General features: G+C 43.1%; 1 protein-coding gene across 1 annotated transcript in view; it reads right to left on the bottom strand.

Moving 5' to 3' along the window:
• Positions 1-21,275, bottom strand: part of LOC132979782 (calsyntenin-2-like) — a 249,083-nt gene that overhangs the window by 68,763 nt on the left and 159,045 nt on the right. Inside the window, exons 4-5 of the mRNA XM_061045606.1 lie at positions 16,750-16,958; positions 9,390-9,539 (exon numbers count right to left, since the gene is read on the bottom strand). Of these exons, the coding sequence (XP_060901589.1) occupies positions 9,390-9,539; positions 16,750-16,958 (359 nt within the window). The remainder of the gene's footprint in view (positions 1-9,389; positions 9,540-16,749; positions 16,959-21,275) is intronic.

Raw genomic sequence — 21,275 nt, 5'->3', positions numbered from 1 at the left:
TCTGGAGTGCACAAACAACTCTTGTTTCAGTAGAAGCGTGAGGCCTGGGACAAAGAAATGTAGGGCTTGTAACTGTGGTGGCAGAGAGAGTTTTGATATAGAAACATGTAAAGGAGAGGAATCTCTCTTTCTGTATGCTTTACTGTAATATAGGAGTTTTGCTTTCTGCACTCAGATGGAGGACGGGTTCTAAAATGTTCTCTTTGAATGCTAATGCTAACATGCTAACTCCTGTGTCACAGGAAGGCTGTAACATTAGAGAGGCTATGATCATTTAACTGTTTGAAAATCAAAGGAGTCACTTGTAATTAGTGGGGGGTGGTGACGTTTATTCCCTGTGATCGCTGCACGACCATAGAATGTCTGCACGCCACCTCTACGATCCCCGTGCTCCAATGAACCTGCTGCATTATGTTTCCTGTTCTCCAGTATGTTCTTCTCCACTCTTTAGTTAGATTCTGTCAGGGATAATCTCCCGCTGTGAGGTGCATGTGTGAACAACATGCAGGTCAGGAGGATTTCAAGGGAAGTCCTCCTGAAATTCTCTAGACAATTTCAGGTGTGCATATTTGAAAGCAGCTAAAGGTGTTCTCAGAGACTCTCCACCCTCTCTTTTTCTTCACAGTTATTTTTATCTCGCTTATGATGGCACCAGTATCGGATAACTTTAGTCATCCCACATCCTCCAAGGCCTCCCGGGACACAGAGGGAATCTGAGGCTCGTTGGGATATACACCGTAAACCCTGCAGCAGCAGCAGCAGTGTGTCCGCCGCAGGGCATGGGCTGTCCTCACAGGGAGGAGTTCCAGCATGTTGCTCTTTAGTCACTTTCTAAAGCCCAGAGCCATAGGTAAGGGTCAGAACATGACATTGGATCACCTGGTAAACTGACATAACATCTGTCTGCTGTAACTCTACATGACTGCAGCTGCACCGGTCTGATGAATCCCTGATGCTGAAAGTGCCTCCCTGGAGCAAAACCTTTACCACAGACCTAAAAATGGATCCATTCTTCCCCTCAGCCTATTTTTTTTTTAAACTCCCATTTAGTCAACCCACGTTGTTTTCAGCTCCCAAATGGCTCTATCCCTTTCTTCCCCTCTTTTGTCTTTGTAATCATGATCGCTCAATGTCTCCTGTGGCTCTATAAAGAAACCTAATCTCAACAAGCAGCAAGACAAGGACTGAGGGAGAGCAATCACTGACGCAGGTGTGGAAGTGTTTCTGGCCATGAAAAGAGTCTTAGTTGGCAAAGATTTCATTGGTCAGTTGGTCACAAAAAATAAATCTAAATCCATCCTTGGGATGCACTTTATCTCTGAATGTCTCTTAGACTTTCTGCTGGTACGACTTTAGTTTCCCTCTCAGAAAGGCAGCCTTTAGGTAATGTTAGGACGGGACATGAGCTAGAAGTGCTTCCCTGACTGAATACTGAACACATCTACGTATCATGGACACAGTGAAGCGCAAGTATCGTCAGCTGAAGATGTACAAAGCCGTTTTCACATCTGCACTCCTGAAAATATCTAGATCATTTCAGGAGGACTGCTCCTGATATTCTCCTGACCTGGCTGTTCACACATGCTCCTCAAAGTGGGAGACAGTCGCTGTCAAAGAAGAAGGGGGGGGGGGGGGGTCTCCTGAGGTATGACTTTAAAAAAACAACGCAGAAGTATACCGGACGAAGCAACAGTGTCAATGTGTGTAAACGTATTTATCTGCCTGTCTGCGCCTCCTCCACCCTTATCCTGGAAACAAAACACACAAATAGGAAAACACACAGCACAGTACAAACACACATTTTTTCTTGTTAGCCAGCCATTTCTTTCAGCTGACACAACAAGGTGAACCCTGGGTTATTGCCCCTCTCTGTCCCCTCACCCCTGCCACCATTCATCAGCTCAACTATCCCTGCTACATGGAGCCCGGGGGGAGAGGGGGGTACGGCAGGTTCACACGCATTTCACTGACACTGAAAGTGGAAGAAATAGGAGGATCTAGTGACGATGATTTACACTGAAGATTTCTGGTTCCCCTCCCTGAACGAGTCGTAGTGGATCAGAGAAGAGAGACGAGCGGGGAGAACGAATGAAACGTGAACCTGAGGATGAACTGATAAGCCAGGTGGGAATACGGGAGAAAGGAACAAAAGGAGGAGAAAGAGACCACAGCAGGAAAAAGTGCATGACACAGACACCACGGCAAAAAGGGAAGCAATGAAAGTAATAAGGGAAAACAAGCTAATACCAGAGAGGGGATGAAAAGTGCTAAAGCAGCAGCCAGACAGCCTCAGTCGGAGATTAGAGAGGAAGCAACAGAGGAGTATGAGGTTAGAGGAAATGAGAAAGGGAAGTGCAGAGCCATTTATTTTCCCTCTTCTCCCCGTTTAATTCATCGTCTCGCTGCTGTTATCAGAGATCGGGACCACTGGCTTCCACACACCCAGTACGCACGCGCGCACACACACACACACACACACACACACACACACACACACACACACACACACACACACACACAGACTCAAAAGGCACATGGAGAGTCAAGTAGGAAATGCAGCTTCCTGCCTCAAAGAGAGAAAGTGAGCCTGTGTAGAGCTCAGATACTCTACCTGGGGTCGGCTGTCTCTACTTTCTACCAACTTTACTGCTGAGCTCTGTCACTTGAGTCTCCAACACCTTTGCAGAAATATGGAATCAAACATAATATCTGAAAAGCTGCATTCGGTAAGAGAGTGTTGTTTCTGTTTCTAAAGTTCAGAGTTGAAATCTTAAGGGATACACACTTCTGATCCAGTGTTTGAATGGGCCTGCATGGCTATGGGGCTACGTTATATTGTATTAATCACTTCCAGAGTCTCTGGGACGGGGGACGGGGGGGGACGGGGTCCCGGTCTCTGGCACCCGTATTTTAGAGGTTGCGAGCTGAAAAGTTAGGGAACCCCTGCTCTGAGAGTGCAGATTGATGTCAGCTAGTAAGCACACCATGGCTGACGGAGAGGTCAACTGTATGCGTTAGGATGCTGGATATGTTGAAAATGAAATGGTCATTGCTGAGGAATGGCGAGAGTGTGCCGCTTCGCCCGCTCATTGAAGGACATGTAATGAGATCGTCTGTCAGTGCTTTGAAAAAAATTGTTGTTGACTGGCCGTGCTCATGACAGCCGTTACAGTGCGTATTTGCCTTTTTATGTGGACAGAGATGTTTTTGAGGCCTTGGCGTGTGTGGACGGGGTTATTCTTCTAAACAGAGGAGGAAAACCTGTTTTAAAAAATACTCGACAACATGTGGACTAGGCCTAAATAAATGATATCATGAAACGGGCCTCAGCCCTGCTTCCTGACGTGGGTATCTTATCTGTCGTTTGAGGCTTTGACTTTTTATGCCTCACAAGATAAGCAGGACCTCGAGGACCCGATGTGTTCGATGCATATGTTATGTCATGATCTTCAACGGCTTCTTTTCATTTCAGCAACGTGTGGTCAGAGGTCAGAGGTCGACAGAAAGATATGAAACCAAAGCTGATGTGCATCTCTAAAGAAAATGTTGCATGGTTATTCCTCTCCATGGAAACGACCAGACAGAATGACAAAGCTTTCATTTTCCAAGGTTGTTCTCTGGAACGGTCTCAAGGCTGAAAGAGTGACGTTACAAAGCTTTCTGTCAAACTTTAGAACGTTAGAAACAAACTGTACTACACCCAATAAAACTGATAACAATCCCATCAAATCAGGAGAGGAGAGAGGAGGCTCTCACAGCAGCCCGCTTATCTTCCCTTTTGTCCGCTCGCTCCATTATTAGTTTTCGCCGTCTGTGTGTTTCTGTGCAGAGAGGAGCGAGGGGCGAGATGAAGAGACGCGATACAAGATGGACAATAATAGTTTGAAGAGCTTCATGTTGTTTTGGACTGGCAGTATAAAGTATATTTTGATAACCTTTTCTTCCTGTCGGCTTCAGTTCTGTGATACGGTTACGTAATTTTTGATTGTGTTGGATGCAGATCTTGTGCAATATGTTTTTTATGTTTTTACTGAGGCAGTTAAATGTCGCCCATCGACCCACGCTATCCGCCTGAGTGCAAGAAGTCATCATGACGGAGTCTAACGCCTAAGATATTACATATTTATCTTTTCCTAAACTGTTAATTAAATGATTGTTCTCTCCTGATTGAAACAGTGTAATATGATTATGTGATACTGACCGCTGTCTAGGCCCAATTAAAGCTGGCCACACTCCAAAATTTAAGGACCCATTTTCGGCCTGTTTCACCCCGCAAAAAAAACCAAAAAAAAAACAGGGGGGTGTGGCCCGAATTAAGGGCCTGTCGTATTCCCAGATTATTTGTCCAAGGAATCCTCAAGTGTGTGGTGTCACTATGATTATTTTTCTGCTCCCGATCGAGTCAGAGATCCTTCCCGATTATGGAATCATGAATATTAAACATATTTACGATTCTGATGGGGGAAGTTTGGACAGAATGCCTGAAGCAGCCAATGAGAGCGAGCAACCGGATTTTGCATACTCCGACAACTCCCCCTCAGCTAGTGTTGCAGATTTTATAAAGCTGCACATAATCCGTCTTCTCAGACGTAATGTTCTTATCTATTTCTATTTTTTTGGCTGCAAAACTGAACACCACAGCAGGTGAGCCAGCTGAAGATGACAGACATCCTCCATATTTGTTTTTCTATTGACATCACGTTTGATCGTCAAGCGAGTTTCTGTGAGATCTCGTGTCTGTGAAATCGTAACCAAAACTGCAAGTGTGTGGTCCCCCGGTCTGGCCGAGTCCTCTGGTGGTCTCCTGGCCTGGTCTAGTTAAAAATCTGTTTAATATGTCATAATGTCTGTGGTCTCCCACGTTTTAAAAATCTGGTAAGATTTGAAAACCGTCGAGTGAGCAGCCAGCTTCAGGGACGAGAGTCGAAAGTAAGCGAAAGCTCTGAGCTCTCCGTGCAGAACATCGGGTTTCATGCTCTGTACTGGAGCTGTTAAACTGCATCGTCCTGATCAAATACATTGATCCAATTCAGTTCCAGTGGTTGCACCTGTACACACCTATGTGTGTGTGTGTGTGTGTGTGTGTGTGTGTGTGTGTGTGTGTGTGTGTGTGTGTGTGTGTGTGTGAGACTGTTATGTGTAAGTAAAAAATGAAGTGAAGACAACTCACAGCTGAGCCCGGCTGTCACTCAAGCTAATTTAAAAACAGACAGATTCATGTTTTTACCAGAAGAAAGAACATCCTTTGTGTGTGTGTGTGAGGGTATGCTGGAAACACACAGTGTGCTGTTGTGTGTGTGTGTTTTCTTTTTGACATTCCCACAGTAGCTTCCCTTTAATACAACAACCACTAGCCCCATTAAAGATGCCCTGATCTGTGTCCATGGCATTTACGTCTCCCTCTGCCGCCTCCCCTTCATCCCCGCTGCCAAACAACGCTCTCAGGGACGAGTGGCCTTTCATCAAGCCAGAGTGTATCTGCGCTCGCGTGTGTTTGTGTCTTCTCAGCATAATGGGGTGTTGAAAATCCTAATTTGAAAAATGCACAAACATAAAAAAAAATGGCAAAACAGGCTTCAAAGACGGGATTATCGCTGAGAGCCTAGAGAGGGAGTTAATGTCAGTCTGTAAAGCCCAAACAGCCCTGGGTGCTACGTTTGTGTGTGTGTGTGTGTGTGTGTGTGTGTGTGTGTGTGTGTGTGTGTGTGTGTGTGTGTGTGTGTGTGTGTGTGCTCTAATACATGTTGTGTACAGCCACTGAACTTATACATACTGACAAAGAAACAGGATGTTTCATTGTGCATTTAAAAGTTTAAGACTTTCTGATGGGAGCACATAAACTTTGACCTTAATCCACAGAGTTACACTGCTGTTATATCTCACCGGTGACTTCATTTAAAAAAAAATGTAATTCTCTATCAGCCATGAGCAGCTGTACACACATCACAGGAGAACTACAAGATCTTAGGAGAACTACAAGATCTCAGGAGAACTACAAGATCTCAGGAGAACTACAAGATCTCAGGTGAACTACAAGATCTCAGGAGAACTACAAGATCACTGGAGAACTACAAGATCACAGGAGAACTACAAGATCACTGGAGAACTACAAGATCACAGGAGAACTATAAGATCACTGGAGAACTACAAGATCACTGGAGAACTACAAGATCACAGGAGAACTATAAGATCACAGGAGAATAAAGAGAAAAATGTGCAAACATCTTGATTTGTCTTAGGGTAGGGTTAGGGTTCATTCGGTGCCTGTTTAGACGTAATGTCATAATGTACCTCTGAACACCACTGGATTCCTGCAACAGACCGGCACCTGAGGACGTGGGTTGGCTGTTCATGGGGTAACATTGTTGGTCCCTGAAATTTGTATTGTCTATATTTTGTACTGTGTGTTTCTTCTTCATGGTATCTTAATAGTTGTGGGTGTGTTCCCCGGGGACCCCAGCCACACATTTGTGTGGAATGAAAAGTTAAAGGCAACTCCTTGTCCAATCAATGTGCCTTGGTCAAATGAGCCAATCAAAGTATAAAATGTATCCCTCTGCTGACAAAAGAAGGTTTGAGTTATGCTGCTTGTGAAGACATGCTGACAATGCCTACATGTACCAGGATGTATTGCATGATAGTCACTGCAAATATAAATTGGTGTCTGTTCTGGTTAGGGCTGTTGAAATTAATCATTTAATCCATGCATCGCGATGCAGACTAGACGATTAATGCATCGATGCAGGGACAGGACGTAATCGATGCTGATGAGGGTTAGAAAAAAGCATCTGCTAACCGCTAAATGCGGTTGTTTTGCGCAGCGTTGAGTGAGTTTGTTTTACTTAAACACACACAGTGGTGTGTAATGAAAGTAACGTAGGCTAACAGAAGGATATGTGACAGAAAACAATGTAAAATGAGTCCCGGTCCTGTGCTTGCTGACTTTATGAGCAGAGTCAGTTGGTCCTGCAGGCTCAGACCACAGTGCTCCGCTGCAGGCTGAAACGGCTTGACTCTGTGTCTCTTTAGCCGACCGCAGCACGGGTTAGCATCTTCATCACAGCTAAAGGTGTGTTTAAACTGATACCTCTCTGTCTTAAGTCCAGGATAACTAAAAGAAAGGGGCTGTGGCGGTGACTCGTGATAAAGTGAGCGGCTGTAAACAAAGTTGACTCCCGACACAGCGTCATCGAGAATCACCGCTAATAAGTGCAACTCTGCTAAAGCTGCGTTTGTTCGATGATAAACACATTCTATTTCCGACAAGTTCTTCAAATGGGGCGTTTACAGCGGTGGCAACTTAACACAACTCGTTTGAAATAAAAAGAACAGAAACAAAACTAACCCTGAACAAAGCTCACAGAAGGCTACAACGTCCTGAGAAGGGAACACACAAAAACATCTTTCTCTCGTATAATAAACTAAACACACAGTGACCTATATAATGTATTAATTTTAACTTACAATGTAAAGATATTGATAATGACATTGTTATCTAAATCACTTTTTAAATTATACAAAAGGAGTTCATATTTATAAGACTGTTTGACTCTGTTTATGAAAAAGTAGCCATGTAGAGTAATATAGAAAATTGAGGATGAATCGTGATGCATCGTGATATCGAATCGTAAGACCAGTGAAGATGCACAGCTCTAGTTCTGGTGCAGAGGAATGCATGCCTGCTACATCTCGTGGTACAGCTTTAAAACAGTATACATCTAATTTCTTGTGGAAGATCTGTGATGACAAAGTATCTGAAGTTCCTACTTGATCAACATGAAGTGTCCTTATTCTTCTATAGATTCTAGAAGATGCATTTTCATTATCCAGCTTTAAAATCAGCTGCAGGGTGTCTGCAGAGAAACTTTAAGGTTGGATGCAAAATCCTGCAGCATAAAGTGTGTGTCTGCTGTATTTTCCATTCTCCCACGAGGTGCATGAATTTCTCTGCATAACACCGGAAAACACGCATTTCTTTTAGAATTAGTGACCTCAATTCCCTCTGATCTTAAAAGGAGTCCCACGTCTGGTTGGAGTTGTCACTGCACTGCAAAAAGTACCCATCTTAAGAAATTATTTAGACTCGTCTGTACTCATGTTAAGAGTTTTATGAAGTTCTTTGAATCATTTATTTTCTTGATGCAAAAAAAGGGAATGATTTGGGCTTTTCTTGTGGTGTATTCACATCATGACCACGTGTTTAAAAAAAGGAATCCTGAGTCAAATCAAAAACATGCTAATTCATCCAGAACCACAGGCATGTGTTGCCACTTGTTTTGAGAAAACACAGATTGGAAGATTGAATGGGAGCCAAGCGACTTAACAGCTTTCGCAGGGTTCAGTGGCTGCCACTGAGCCGCTGCCAGGGTCCTCATTTACTGCTGTTTATCACCAGCCTGCTAACATCAAGTCCACTGGGACCATAAATGGCTCGACTCCAAAGAAATCCAGCACATGAATCACCTCGTTAATGACAGAACACATGGATACATGTGAAGCAGCCCTCTGCATGCATCCGTCCTTCATCAAACGCGGGCTGCTGACCTCTCTGACAAGTGTAAATTGCGTCTGCCGTTATCTGGAGCTCTGTTTGTGTTGTTGTTGTTGTTGTTGTAGCACTTACTGCAGACACTTGTCTTTGCATTAAACTGTGGTTCTTGTTAAGGCTGCCATTGGGGGGCTTTCTGATGTGCTGAGAGTCGTGTTGACTGTGTCACGGCGCTCTTAGTAAAGTGATCACACCGGCTAAACTTGACAGGCCAATTCCTCAGGGAGGGAAGGAGTGTGAGAGAGGGACAGGAAAGAGAAAGAGAGTGATTGGGATGGAAAGATGTAGAGAGGTTGGGAGAGCGAAAACTAAAAACTAAGGGCCTGATCACACAGAGACACACCACTAGAAAAGCGTCCTTGCTGGGCGCTCTTCTCTGCTGTGGCATGATGCGTTTTTCTAGCCTTTCTTTGGTGCACATTAAAAGTTAAAACAATTTCAACATTTCAGCTCAAGACGTCGAGTCATAGCGCTCGTCCATGTCACTTTTGGCCAAAGCAACAAATCAAAATAAGTAAGAGGATTTTACTCATTTTACTTTTTTTTAAGAGGTATGGGGTAGTTGGTCGTCATGGTTACAGGCTTCAACCATGTCATACAGTATACAGATTTTGTGAAATGTCAATGGAGGTTCTAAGTGGGGTAAATTTACTTCCGGGACCAGCTCGTAGGAGGTCACTGTTGAGCTCCACATAACATGCCACACCGCCAAGCTTCAAACATTTTACACAAATGTCCTCCCACTCAAGTCATCTCAAGCATCTCATCTCTGGGTTTTAGAAACACTACACACAGTCACAGACCTTACACAGATATATGTATTCATGCGTGGATGACCCACCTTGCCAGCCAGGTTTGCAGACGGGCTTGACGTCGATGCGGACGGGGACACTGTGCGAGGCTCTCTTCTGGCCACAGTCCCACGCCGTCACCTGGATCTCGTACTGCTGCTGGCGGTCGTAGATCAGCTTCTCCGTGTTCCGGATGTTACCTTTTGTGCAGGAAACAGTCACTTAGTTTCATTTGTAGTCACGTGCAAAGAACATTCAGTCCCCCTGTTGTGTGTCATGATGAAAACATTTTTCTAACATTTTTTTAACATGAGAAATTTAGAACAGTGACTGTCACTAATTGCATTTTTTAAATTGTATTGAAGGAACTAGAGGCTGACATTATTTAAGGAGACGGGAGAGGGACTGGAATGGATTTCACTACGAATCAATGGGTTGGGACAGGACAGGAAAAAAGATCAACAAGAGCAGACGGGAGTGGGAATTATGATAACAACAGACCAGATTTAAATGCACAAAAAAATAATGACAGAAACAGCTGGACCTCTACATACACACACTGAGACATGCACACACACACACACACACACACACACACAGTAGTGTTCTCCCCCTGCTGGCTCCGCGGGTCCTCCTCACACCTGTAACCCCTCTGTTGCTACCTCTGATGGACGTTCAGAATTGGGATCAATTTGTCCACCAATCATACTGAAGGAGAGACGTCACAGGGGCGTAAATATAGCGCTTTGAATTAGCAGTCAGAAAAGAGCTGCTCCGGATATTCTCCTGACCTGGTTGTTCACACATGCACCTCACAGAGGGAGACTACCTGTGTCAGACGGGAGGGGGGATAGGGGGTAAGAAGTGACGAAAAAGTGCGTTCTCACATCAACTCACTCGGACTTGCTGCAAAAAAAAATACCAGGGGTCTGGCAGGAGAAACTCCCGGTGAAGTACAAGCAAAAAAATCTGGCTGTTTGTTTTTCACAAATGCAGCTCCTCCTGCAAATATCCAGAGTTTTTCAGGAGTGCAAGTGTGAAAGCACTAAATGTGTCTTCTGACTCATTCTGGTTGAAAAAAGTGAAACTAGTAGTTGTGGAAGTTTTTATTTTCCGTCTTGTACACAAAAAACCTGTAACTGAGAAATAGTTTGGAGTCACTCAGTCTTCAGAGATTTAAAGACTGACTTTAAGGATTCATAAAACAGCTGTGTGAGCTTCAGCAGCTAAATGAGTTTAGTTTTACGGTACTTTCATGTGACGTGCAGCAGATATGTTTCTATATTCATTGCTTCTCAACTTTGAAATATGTCTTTAATGGCGCTGAACTGCAGTCTCATGCTGAAAAAGGTACTTATATTCTGTTTATTTGAGTTTAAACTATGGGAAGTATGAAAGTGAAGTAGACACTTTAAAGGGCATCGAGGAAAGTGAGCAGCGGCGGTCTCAACCGAGCGAGCCTCGAGGGCATTCATGAAATATTGGATGACACACAATGCTTCTTAACTGCCAGTACATCGTGTGTGTGTGTGTGTGTCTGTTTGCTCAAAAGATAATGGGCATTAATTTCAATTTCAGAGCATCATTATATATCATTGTCAAATTAACTGTGATGCCTTAATATAATCACTGTAACAAATGAGATCATGCTTGGGATGACAGGTAGCCTCTGTCTCTCTCGCTGCTGGTTTGATTAGTGCTAATGTTCCAGAAAAATTAAGAACAAGTTTCCTTTTCACTTCTGATGCTTGCTGATGTCGTGACAATACCGTCGCCTATAAGCTGCTGCGGAAACATTAGTACCATTTCCACTTTTGGAGGGAATCTTATGAAGTTGGATAAGGTAACCCTGATGATGTCATCAGGTGTTTGCTTAGCGTCATATCATTTTTAATCCTCTTAAGACTCCTCATGTTCTGTTTTTAATTGCTTTGTGTATGAATTGTGCTTCATAAACCTGCCTCCCTTTAAAGGTCACATATTCTGTAAAACCCACTTCACCATGTGTCTCTAGTCTGTCTACAAACTCCCCAATGATGAGAGAAGTCCAACCTCTCCGTCTTGTGCCTGCTCCACTTTTCAGAAAATGTGTGCTCAAAAAGGCTGTTTGGCGATTTTCCCTTCATGACATCACAAAGGGCAGTAACCCCTCCCCCAGGTGGGTGACACTCCCACAGCTAGGTGTTTGTTCTGCCCTCTGAGTCTGCCTTTTCACCGTAAACAATAGGACATGGAGTGAGAAAGCCCAAGACACCCGAGCCCTTCCAGAGAGGGGGCGTGGTCAGACACAGCTTATTTACATATTTAAAGCTACAGACACAGAAACAGCCTGTTCTGAGCAGGGCTGAAATAGAGGGGTTTATAGGCATGATCGAATACAGGATCAGAGTGGATTTAGAACAAGAAACTTCACAGACATGTTTTTTGGGAACTCTGAGACTTATTTAAACTGGTTGAAGAGGAGGAGGATATGTGACCTTTAAGACTGCAAACATTTAAAGAGAGAGGGGAGTAAAGCTTGAAACATATGGGTGATTGTCTGGGATGGACACAATAAATTATGTGATTGTAATATGGGAAATGTAAGCTCTAGCTTTTGGAGCTTGATTCTTTGTAGGATGATAAAAGTAAGGATTTGTGGGGCCTCCCTATTTAAAACATCTGCTTGAGTGTGCTTTCAAGTTTAGCATGCAGCATACCAGATGCCTAGTAACTGGACAGCTCGAGTAAATGTATCTATAAAAGGTACAATGGTGTCTGATGACTCATATTCACCAAGTAAAATGATCTAAACGGAGTGTCACAGATTTTTACTGAAACATCCAACAACTTCCAACATCAAAGTGTGTTTACAGGTGTTTGGGAGTCCTTGCAAATATGAGAAGTGTTTAATAAAAGCCTGCAGTGGCTCTAGAGGAAGCTGAAATATGTTAAATCGCCTCGAGTGATGTTGTTTGAGTGTCGGTGTCGGCTGCAACTGAAGACTAGGATGAAAAGGAAGAAGAAATGAGGATGTTGAGTTTATTAGAAGTACCTAAGCAGCAAACTGCAAAATGAGGGCAGCTGAGAAGAGGCAGATATTACAGTTTCAGGACTTCAGGCCGTTTGCAGCTTGTCCTACAGCAGAATTAGAGGGGGAGGGGGGTTTGTGTCCATAGCTCCTCCCCATTCAGAAAACCTGCACAGATTTTTTTACATGGCTGAACGGTTTAAAATGCATCATTGCTTAATTGGCTTATCAGCCAGATAAATATGTAGCCTTGAGAGTAGAATGGATACATGTACAACTCCTATAATGTAATGTTAGCCGGCTACTGCTCTCCTACAAACCCAATGATCACTTTTGGCTCAAAAAAAAAAGATGGCGGCGGCCATAATTTCAAACTCAATGTTTCAAATTGCACATAAACGGCTGACTTCACTGCAGCTACAACCTGTCCTTTGAAATAAAAGCATGTTCCTCTTCTTGACTCGAGACAAGGCTCAAAGCTACATTTTTACTTTTACAGAAACTTTTCTGCATAATACATTTAATATCACTCATGAGGCAAGCCATGACGTAAAAAAGGACATGGCAAGATGAAGAACGTGCAACAGAGTCTGATGCAAAACAGCTTTTGCCTTCATATAAGTGCTAAGTGTAATTTGATGATATTCAGAGTATAAACTAAATGAAAGAGTGGAACAGAACAAGCTGTCGGGTACAAAGATCACGTTGGTCACCCCATCTCACTCGCTATTAATTTGACTAATTATTGTACCTGCTGCATTCACCCATTGGCTTGCCCGGACTTGTTGCGGAAATATTACCGGGGGTTGGTAGGTAATGTTCTGGAAAAATGAGACTGTGTTCAAACGTGAAGCACAGCCGTAAAATGTGGGTCAGTCTGGTTTTGGAGTTTTGTGTGTGTGTGAAAATGACTTAATCCACATGTAGTGTGAAAGTGGAGCTCTTTTCAATTTACGAGAACAGCCACAACAAACATTAAGACATAACCAACTCGCGCCTAACGAACAATCAGCATCCAGACCACATCTATCAGTGTCTGAGAGACTCGCGCCTTGTTGGTCACAGCGACCCATTTACCGAGCCAGCATCTTTCTTTCCCGTGCGGAGCAGAGTGCATGAAGGGAGTGCTTGTGCTCCTAATGTGTCTGTTAATATTTGATGAGTCTTCCACTTCACAAGGGCAGAAGTGCTGCACACGTAGCCAGGCAGGGGCAGTGAGGGCACAGTCTGACTGAGAACACTCACAGGGTGTAAATCGCAGCCGGATCTTACTTAAGCTTTTTGTTTTGTGGGGACAGCGCTGAAAGGGGAGCTGGATGTTGATAAAGTGGTGAATTTGACTTAAAGTGTGCTAGTGGGAGGATTAGATGTACGTCTTGTGAGGACAGCAATGTTCTCATTCTCCCTCTCAGCTTGTTTAAAATTCACTCCCTCCTCGTCCCCTTTTCCAGCCCTTCTCATCCCCTTTCAATGCACATAATTGTCTCGCTGTTTTGCTGCCTCATCTGTTGTGCTTCTTTTTTCTCTCCACAAGCACGAGTGCACTGCACCTACACACTCACACCTTTCTGCATGACGGAGGTTCCCATCCCCACTCCTTCAATTACTACATCAACTTATCCGTGTCAGCAGACTGTGCGTGCTGTGACTGCTGGCCGGCTAGTAAATGACTTCTCTACCCCCCACCACCCCACCACCTCTACATGAGCCTTCCTATCCATTCCAATAAGTACAAATACAATCTTTGCTTCTATTTTTTGATTATTTCCATTTTCACAAAAATACTTAAACTCTCTCTGACTTCCCTCCCCTTTCTGTGCAATGTTCCTGCTGAGGTCAAAGGTTTCATTTTCTCATTTCCTAAAACATTTGGATATAGTTGGTTTGTTTTTGCAAATAATATGTAAAAATATGAGAAAATGCAGGTCACGGGAAGGATTTTAAAGTGCACTTATAAACGTTTGGTGTGGTTGTGTGTATTGACAGTACCGGGAGGATTTTAGGGGAACAATCCTGAAAGTGACAGTGCTCATGTTGATGGCAACTCAGAAACATTAACTTAAAGCAGATCTATTAAACTCACTTTCGCCATTAATGATGTCAGTCTGGGAAACCTGTTGAGTAGCGTTGTGAGATGTGTAACTCAAAAACTTCCTTATTGATCTGATACTGGTGTCAGTAAAATCCCTCATTTCAGCCTCTGCCTGAAACGCTTCATTTCAGCTGCTGTCTCTTTAAGGCCCCCCTCCCCATGTGCCCACTCTCCTCTTATTGGCCAGCTCTGTTTGCAGTCTCAGGGAAATTTGAGTGAGCTTCCGGGTGGGCATGTCCTTGAAAGAGCTGCCGGGGTGGCGAGTCATACAACTTTGCTCCATGCTTTGCTCGGTAGAACCTGACGTCAAGTTCTGGCGAAATCTCGTCAAGTTCTCGTATTGTCTCGTTCAGAGCAGCAGGAAACCACATCCGGTGATTACACCAACAAATGTGTATGTTGTGCTAAAAAAACATTTTGCTAGGTTTAGTCCTACTTATACTTTATTCTGTCTTATGTGGAGAAATAAGATTAGGCAATAAACAAACAATACATGTCAGAAGTTCCCTTGTCTTTTCATGAGATCAAGTTTTGCAAACACAAAAACAGAAAATCAGCACCTCAGTGTTTTTCTCATTGTTTTGTTTATTGCTGCTACAGTTTTGTATCTACGTCTCTCTGATCCTCTCGTAGCGCTCACACTCACAGCCCTCCTTCCTTTCCACCCTCCCTCCATTTCCTTCCTCTCTCTCCCTCAGGAACACTTGAGTTCAAGAGCTCTCAAAGCCTTCTCCTCAGTGGTCAACGGTGGAGTGAGACCCCTTAAAATGAAGAGAGAGAAGAGAGCACTCTGGCTGCGGCCTCCCCCCTGTATCATTCACAGTGCAGTTTGGCCCTAACCTCCTCCACTCAGCCTTTTTATTGCAACAGCTCAGCAGTGGGCAATGCTCTGCAGTCAGCAGCAACAAACAACTTTGGTAGAATTGTCTCTTGCATCTGCAGTATCCCCCTAAAAAAAGATGAAAACTGTGCGCTCGGATTTGAAGAGTCCCTAGAACAAGTAGCATTTAAATAGCTTAGTGGTTAGAATCAAGACAATGCAAGGTAAAGTGCGCACTCAACAAATCATTTTATCCTACTTGACTTTGTGTGAGATATCCAAGGGTGTGAAAAAAAAAAAAAAGAAAGCATCATGGAGGTTTTAGGAGTACGAGTGTGACAATACTTGTGACAGATTTCAGTCACAGCTTGTCCCACAGCAGAATAACGCAAAAAAAAAAAAAAAAAAAAAAAAAACGCTAGAAAAAGGTCATTGGAGGATATGAAAATGCACAAAAAAAAAAAAAACTTAACAGATTTGACACACACACACAGGAAAGATAGTTCACAAGTTCAAGTTTTAACCACATCGTGAAGTTAATCCCTGTGAGTATTTGAGAGATTTTTTCAGCATTAATCTTCATGTATGTAGGTTTTTTTTAAGGTTTTATTTTGGGGCTTATTCTGCCTTTATTTCAGAGACAGGACGGAGGATAGAGTCAGAAACCGGGGGGAGAGAGAGAGAGAGAGAGAGAGAGAGAGAGAGAGAGGAATGACGTGCGGAAAAGGATCCACATGTCGGATTCAAGCCCTGGCCGCCTGCTCTCGAGGACAACAGCCTCTGTACACGGGGCATGCGCGCTAACCGTGAGGCTACCGGAGCCTATATCATGTTTCTGTGTACTCAGACATGTGGGATCTGATTGGTGGAGACTGCTGGCTCTCTGGAAAGGATAAAGGACACATTTTGTCCTCACATCTGTAAGAGAGATTTCATGTTTTCTACCAGAGTTTAAGCTTGGCATATATATATACATATATATATATATATGTATATATATATATATATATATATATGTATATATATATATATATATATGTATATATATATATATATATATATGTATATATATATACATATATATATATGTATATATATATATATATATATATATGTATATATATATATATATGTATATATATAGTGCGAGAGTCTGGACGAGTATCTCAGTGGCTGTAAAGTGCAAACGTGCTCATGACGGGGATTTGTAAGTGTTGGGACAGAAATGGATTTTCAGAAGTTCTTTAAATAAAACTGTCGGCAAAGGGAGAGCAAACATTTTCACACTTGATTTGCAAGACGGGTAAAGGGCAGTCCTTTAAGTTAATGAGGCAAAAGCGGCTACACTTAAGATGTGACAACACATACTTATAATCACACACCATTAACAAGACTTTTCATGGAAATCACTGACATCACCATTCTTCTGAACCCTGCCCCAGTCCCTCATGGATGCTGTTAACACCTCATTACTTGTCTTCTACTCACCGTTACGATCTATAGCGAAGGGCGTGTTGGTGGTGGTGATCTGGTAGTTACAGATCTGGCTGTACTGTGGGGAGCAGTCCTGGTCAGTAGCTTCCACCTGCAGGATGCTGTCGTATATCTTGCCTTCGGTCACCGCCGCTCGATACTGCGTCTCACGAAACACCGGGGCAAACTCGTTCACATCATTGACCTGAATGTGCACCACCGCCCTGCAGACAGTAGGGGAAGGAAAGCAGAGATTAGAGTACAACAGTCTATCGTCTGCATAGAGATTGAGTGCTATTTTATCAGCTTAATCTTTTTTTCACAAAGCAGCAGTTGCTCGGGTTATTTTTGTGTAAAACGCAACTTTCCTCGCCACAATAGGGTGGAGTGGCTCTAAATTTTGGACAGAAGTTCATGATCCCCAGAGGGTGAAGGCAAATGATTTCGGTAATACCCTGACTTTTTTCATGATTAACTTTTTGGGCTTTTGGCTTGTCTTTGATAGGACAGCTTGAGAGGGACATGTGGGGGGGATGACATGCACCAAATAGCGTCAACACCGGGATTGCATCCTGCGACCAGTATGACAAGGACTGTGGCCTTGTGGGCCGCCTGCTCTGTCAACAAGGCTAAATCCAGGCTCCTGCAATACCCTGACTTTAAATGGGATTCACATGTCTGAGTATGTGTAGGATATATCAACAACTACTGCATCGTGTTTAACAAATTATCCTATTCTTAACTTTTGTTAGCATGCAGCCTGGCTACACCAGGGTGCATGTTAGCATTTGGATATTAGCGCTGAGGTCAACACATCACTTTGCATGACTGCAAAAACTGGAGGTCTTTCCATAAAGCAAAACACATGGAAAAACTTCAAGTGCTTGATTCTTAAAAGGTAATGAGTATTGCAGAGGAGCATTTCACTGATTTTACAAGTGATTAATTCAGCATTACCTTTCATAAAGGATGCACCTTAGCCTGTGAAAACACTTGTGTAATGTTTCCTGCAGGTCTGCAAAGTGTTATCCTGTTAACCATTGGCTTTAGACTTTAACCTTTATGGGAGAGCCCCCCCTGGGGTTCCCCAGAGAGCTACATAAAGTGAAAACATCTCTGCTGTCTCTGTTGTGACAATTAATTTTTCTGATAACTCTCTTGACCCCTGACTTAGTTGAGGATTAAATATCACTAAAGTAAATATTTAAAAAAGCCAGAAATACACATCCTAATACATTGTAAGAAACCTAATATGCATTTGCCACTGCTTGCACATTCATTTGTTCAATTATTTATGTATTATAATGCAGACTCATTAATCATGCTGCCACTTTCTCTCTCAGCAACTGTACAGAGAAAAAAAACGTGTTCATGTAATTGAATATTTTGTTTCAGTTTATATCATTTAATTTCCCTGCAACAAAATATACAATAAACAATAAAATAAACAAAGGAATGTTTAGTTTCAGTCTCTGACTCCAGACTGTATGCCTTTATCAAAAGATAAAATTGTTGGAAGGAGTAAAGTATCGACTATTTTTACTGCAGTTTTTAAAGGTCTAATCAGTAAGATATGTTGTGAGTGAAATTATAAAGTGACCTTACTATATGATCAGACATTAAGGAAACATGTTATGTTGAAGTGCTGGCTTCTCTGACAACAATGCAGCAGCCAGTATGTTCTCCTTCTAACTTTAGATTCTGGTCCTGAATGCTCTGGATTTGTTTGGACTAGAGAAGGTAGACGGTTTTAAGGCACCCCCACACAGCCGTTTTGGACGCCCCTCGGTTTGCCAGATATGAGAGCAGTTATCAGGTCAAACCAACAGGTGTTGCAGCGATGGAAGCGGGCAAGAGAAGTGGTTCAGATAGAAGTGATTGTACCCGACCTAAAAAGCCTCTGCATGTTTCTAATAAGCTCCACGAGCAGAAACATGCTCAAACTAGGATCAATATTGAAGATGATTTTGAAAAATGGAGAGAGGTTAGAACACAGAAAGGTTTACAGACCGATGCAGAGCTGACTAAACACTGAAGCTTCAGTGTCCACCACATGGCAACCTGTGTGAGCATCCACTCTAGGGGGGGGGGGGGGGGGGGGGGGCAGCTCTCTACAATGTATTGAATTTGGACTGCAGTACCCATTTTAAACACTAGGGGTCAGAGTTACATACTGCTCCTATAAGTTAAACTCCACTGGTTGAGGGCAGAATTGAATAATAATAAATTAGTTTGGTAATCAATAGTCACAAAGTGCTTTGTGTAATACGCTGCCTGACCTGACCCTATATGGATTACTTTGGTTGTGTTGCTTTAGTAAAATAATGTTCCCGATATCTTCATACAGCCATGCAAAAACCCCGCACAGCTCTTCATGTGAACCACACTGCATTAATGAATCACTGTGTAAGTGAGCTATCAGCATGTTAAATCACACACGTTAAAAAAATCCACCATTCATCACATTAGAGCGTCTTCATCAATACGCTGTGCTGGCCAGAAGGCAACCGATTCTTAAATCAATCCTTTGATTCATTGACTGACAACTGGTGATGGATGACGATGAAACAGCGGTTTTAAGCTTCAAATCCAAAGTAATCCTTTGCTTTGAGAGACAACCACGGGAGATCAGAATGTGCTTTACGGGATTAGCTGGTTGGTAATGATAATTACGATATTAATAGAAGCTGTAAATATCCAACTTGTGGTTGTCTGGAGAGGCAGACGGGAGGACTAAGAGACGCAGTGGGGAGGCAGAGCCCAGCAGAATGGATTTCCACACTTCCTTATCTGCACACAGAACCATGTGTGCACTTCTTCACACGAACAGATTCACAGGCACACAGAAAGTACCGAATGCAGAAAGAAACAGCAACAACTTAAGGTTTGCGGCTTTGCCTGGCAAACCGAGGGGCGTCCAAAACGGTCCGCATGGGGGTGCCTTAAAACCGCCTACCTTCTCTGGTCCAAACAAATCCAGAGCATTCAGGACCAGAATCTAAAGTTAGAAGGAGGACATACTGGCTGCTGCATTGTTGTCAGAGAAGCCAGCACTTCAACATGTTTCCTTAATGTCTGATCATATAGTAAGGTCACTTTATCATTTCACTCACTACATATCTTACTGATTGGTCCGTGAGTTTATCAGCACTATTTGTATCACAGTACGTTTATATATCATCGCTCAGTTAAAGGCAGATGGTGATGACATGGCAACACTTGGATCAATAAAGACTTTCACCTATCCTGCTTCATGAGAGAAGTGTGTAGTTGTCAGATATGATCTAAAATGGCCTCACCACAATCTGAAAGAAATAGTGATCACTCTTTTAGATGTTGTTAAATGGTCATTGGTGCAGATAAGAACATGTCATGCGTTATTGTTCACATATGCCAAGCCCACTTCATAGCAGTGGACCCGGCATAAAAGTTTCCTACCGGACACAAGAACAGAATAGACAAACAAAACGAGTACAGTATATGACAAAGATTTATCATTTGGCTACAGGATTGCAGGGACGATAACGGAGTTGCGAACAGCGGTGAAGCTGCCGATAAGAGGCAGAGACGGATGATGGCAGCAGCGGTGTGTGCACTAAATCCCTCAGCCAGCCTTGTTTTGTCATATTAATGACGCTCTCTCATAAACATTACCCCCCTGCTTTGCCACGCTCCCCAGTGGTGAGGGAGCAAACATATGTTCCACTGCTCTAGGGCTTGTATAAAGGGGCGTGTGTGTGTGTGTGTGTGTGTGTGTGTGTGTGTTAATATATCCATGCACCCAAATGCAAGATATATAACTAAATGCTAAATTCTGAATACATCTCATTGTGAGTGTTCATGCGAGTGTGTGTTTCTCCGCTGATGGCTCACATCTGGCTGAAACAGACGCCTGGCTCTCTAGGGCTGAGATGATTGTGTGTGTGTGTGTGTGTGTGTGTGTGTGTGTGTGTGTGTGTGTGTGTGTGTGTGTGTGTGTGTGTGCGTGTGTGTGTGTTTGCATGGGTTTTCATGTTTCTGGATTGTTGCCAATCTGAGCCCAAAGCTGCCCTCACTTCCCCATGACTGCTCCTGCCGTGAAGCAGGGGGTCCACAATGAGTTGGTGAGTGACACGGAAAGACGGCGGGGGGTTAAGTGAACCCATGGTTGCAAGAATGATCATAACACCATGAAACAAGTGGATTAAAAAAAAAACAGAGCTGAGGGAATGACTACGGAGAAAAAGTCAAAGGTTAAACCAACTACATCAGCCGGGTTAATGAGGGAATCAGATCTACAACGCTGTTAACATTAACAACTCAAATACAGACTCTGTGATTGTGTTGGGGGTCAATGGTCAGTTTGTATGTAACAACTGCAGATTTGAAATGCTTACTGTCTAGAGGCAAAGCAAGAAGAGTGAACATTTTTATTGACCATTACCTGATAGCTTCTATTCAGTCAATACATACAGTACGACTTGACTTTCATCAGATCAGCAGCTCAGAGCTTTTTTTTAAGGATTATTTTTGGACTCTTTGGGCCTTTAATGCAGAGACAG

Source organism: Labrus mixtus, chromosome 9, assembly GCF_963584025.1.
Source record: "Labrus mixtus chromosome 9, fLabMix1.1, whole genome shotgun sequence".
Lineage (NCBI taxonomy): Eukaryota > Metazoa > Chordata > Actinopteri > Labriformes > Labridae > Labrus > Labrus mixtus.
The sequence above is the reverse complement of the archived record's forward strand: the minus strand, read 5'-3'. Positions and strand labels throughout refer to the sequence as shown.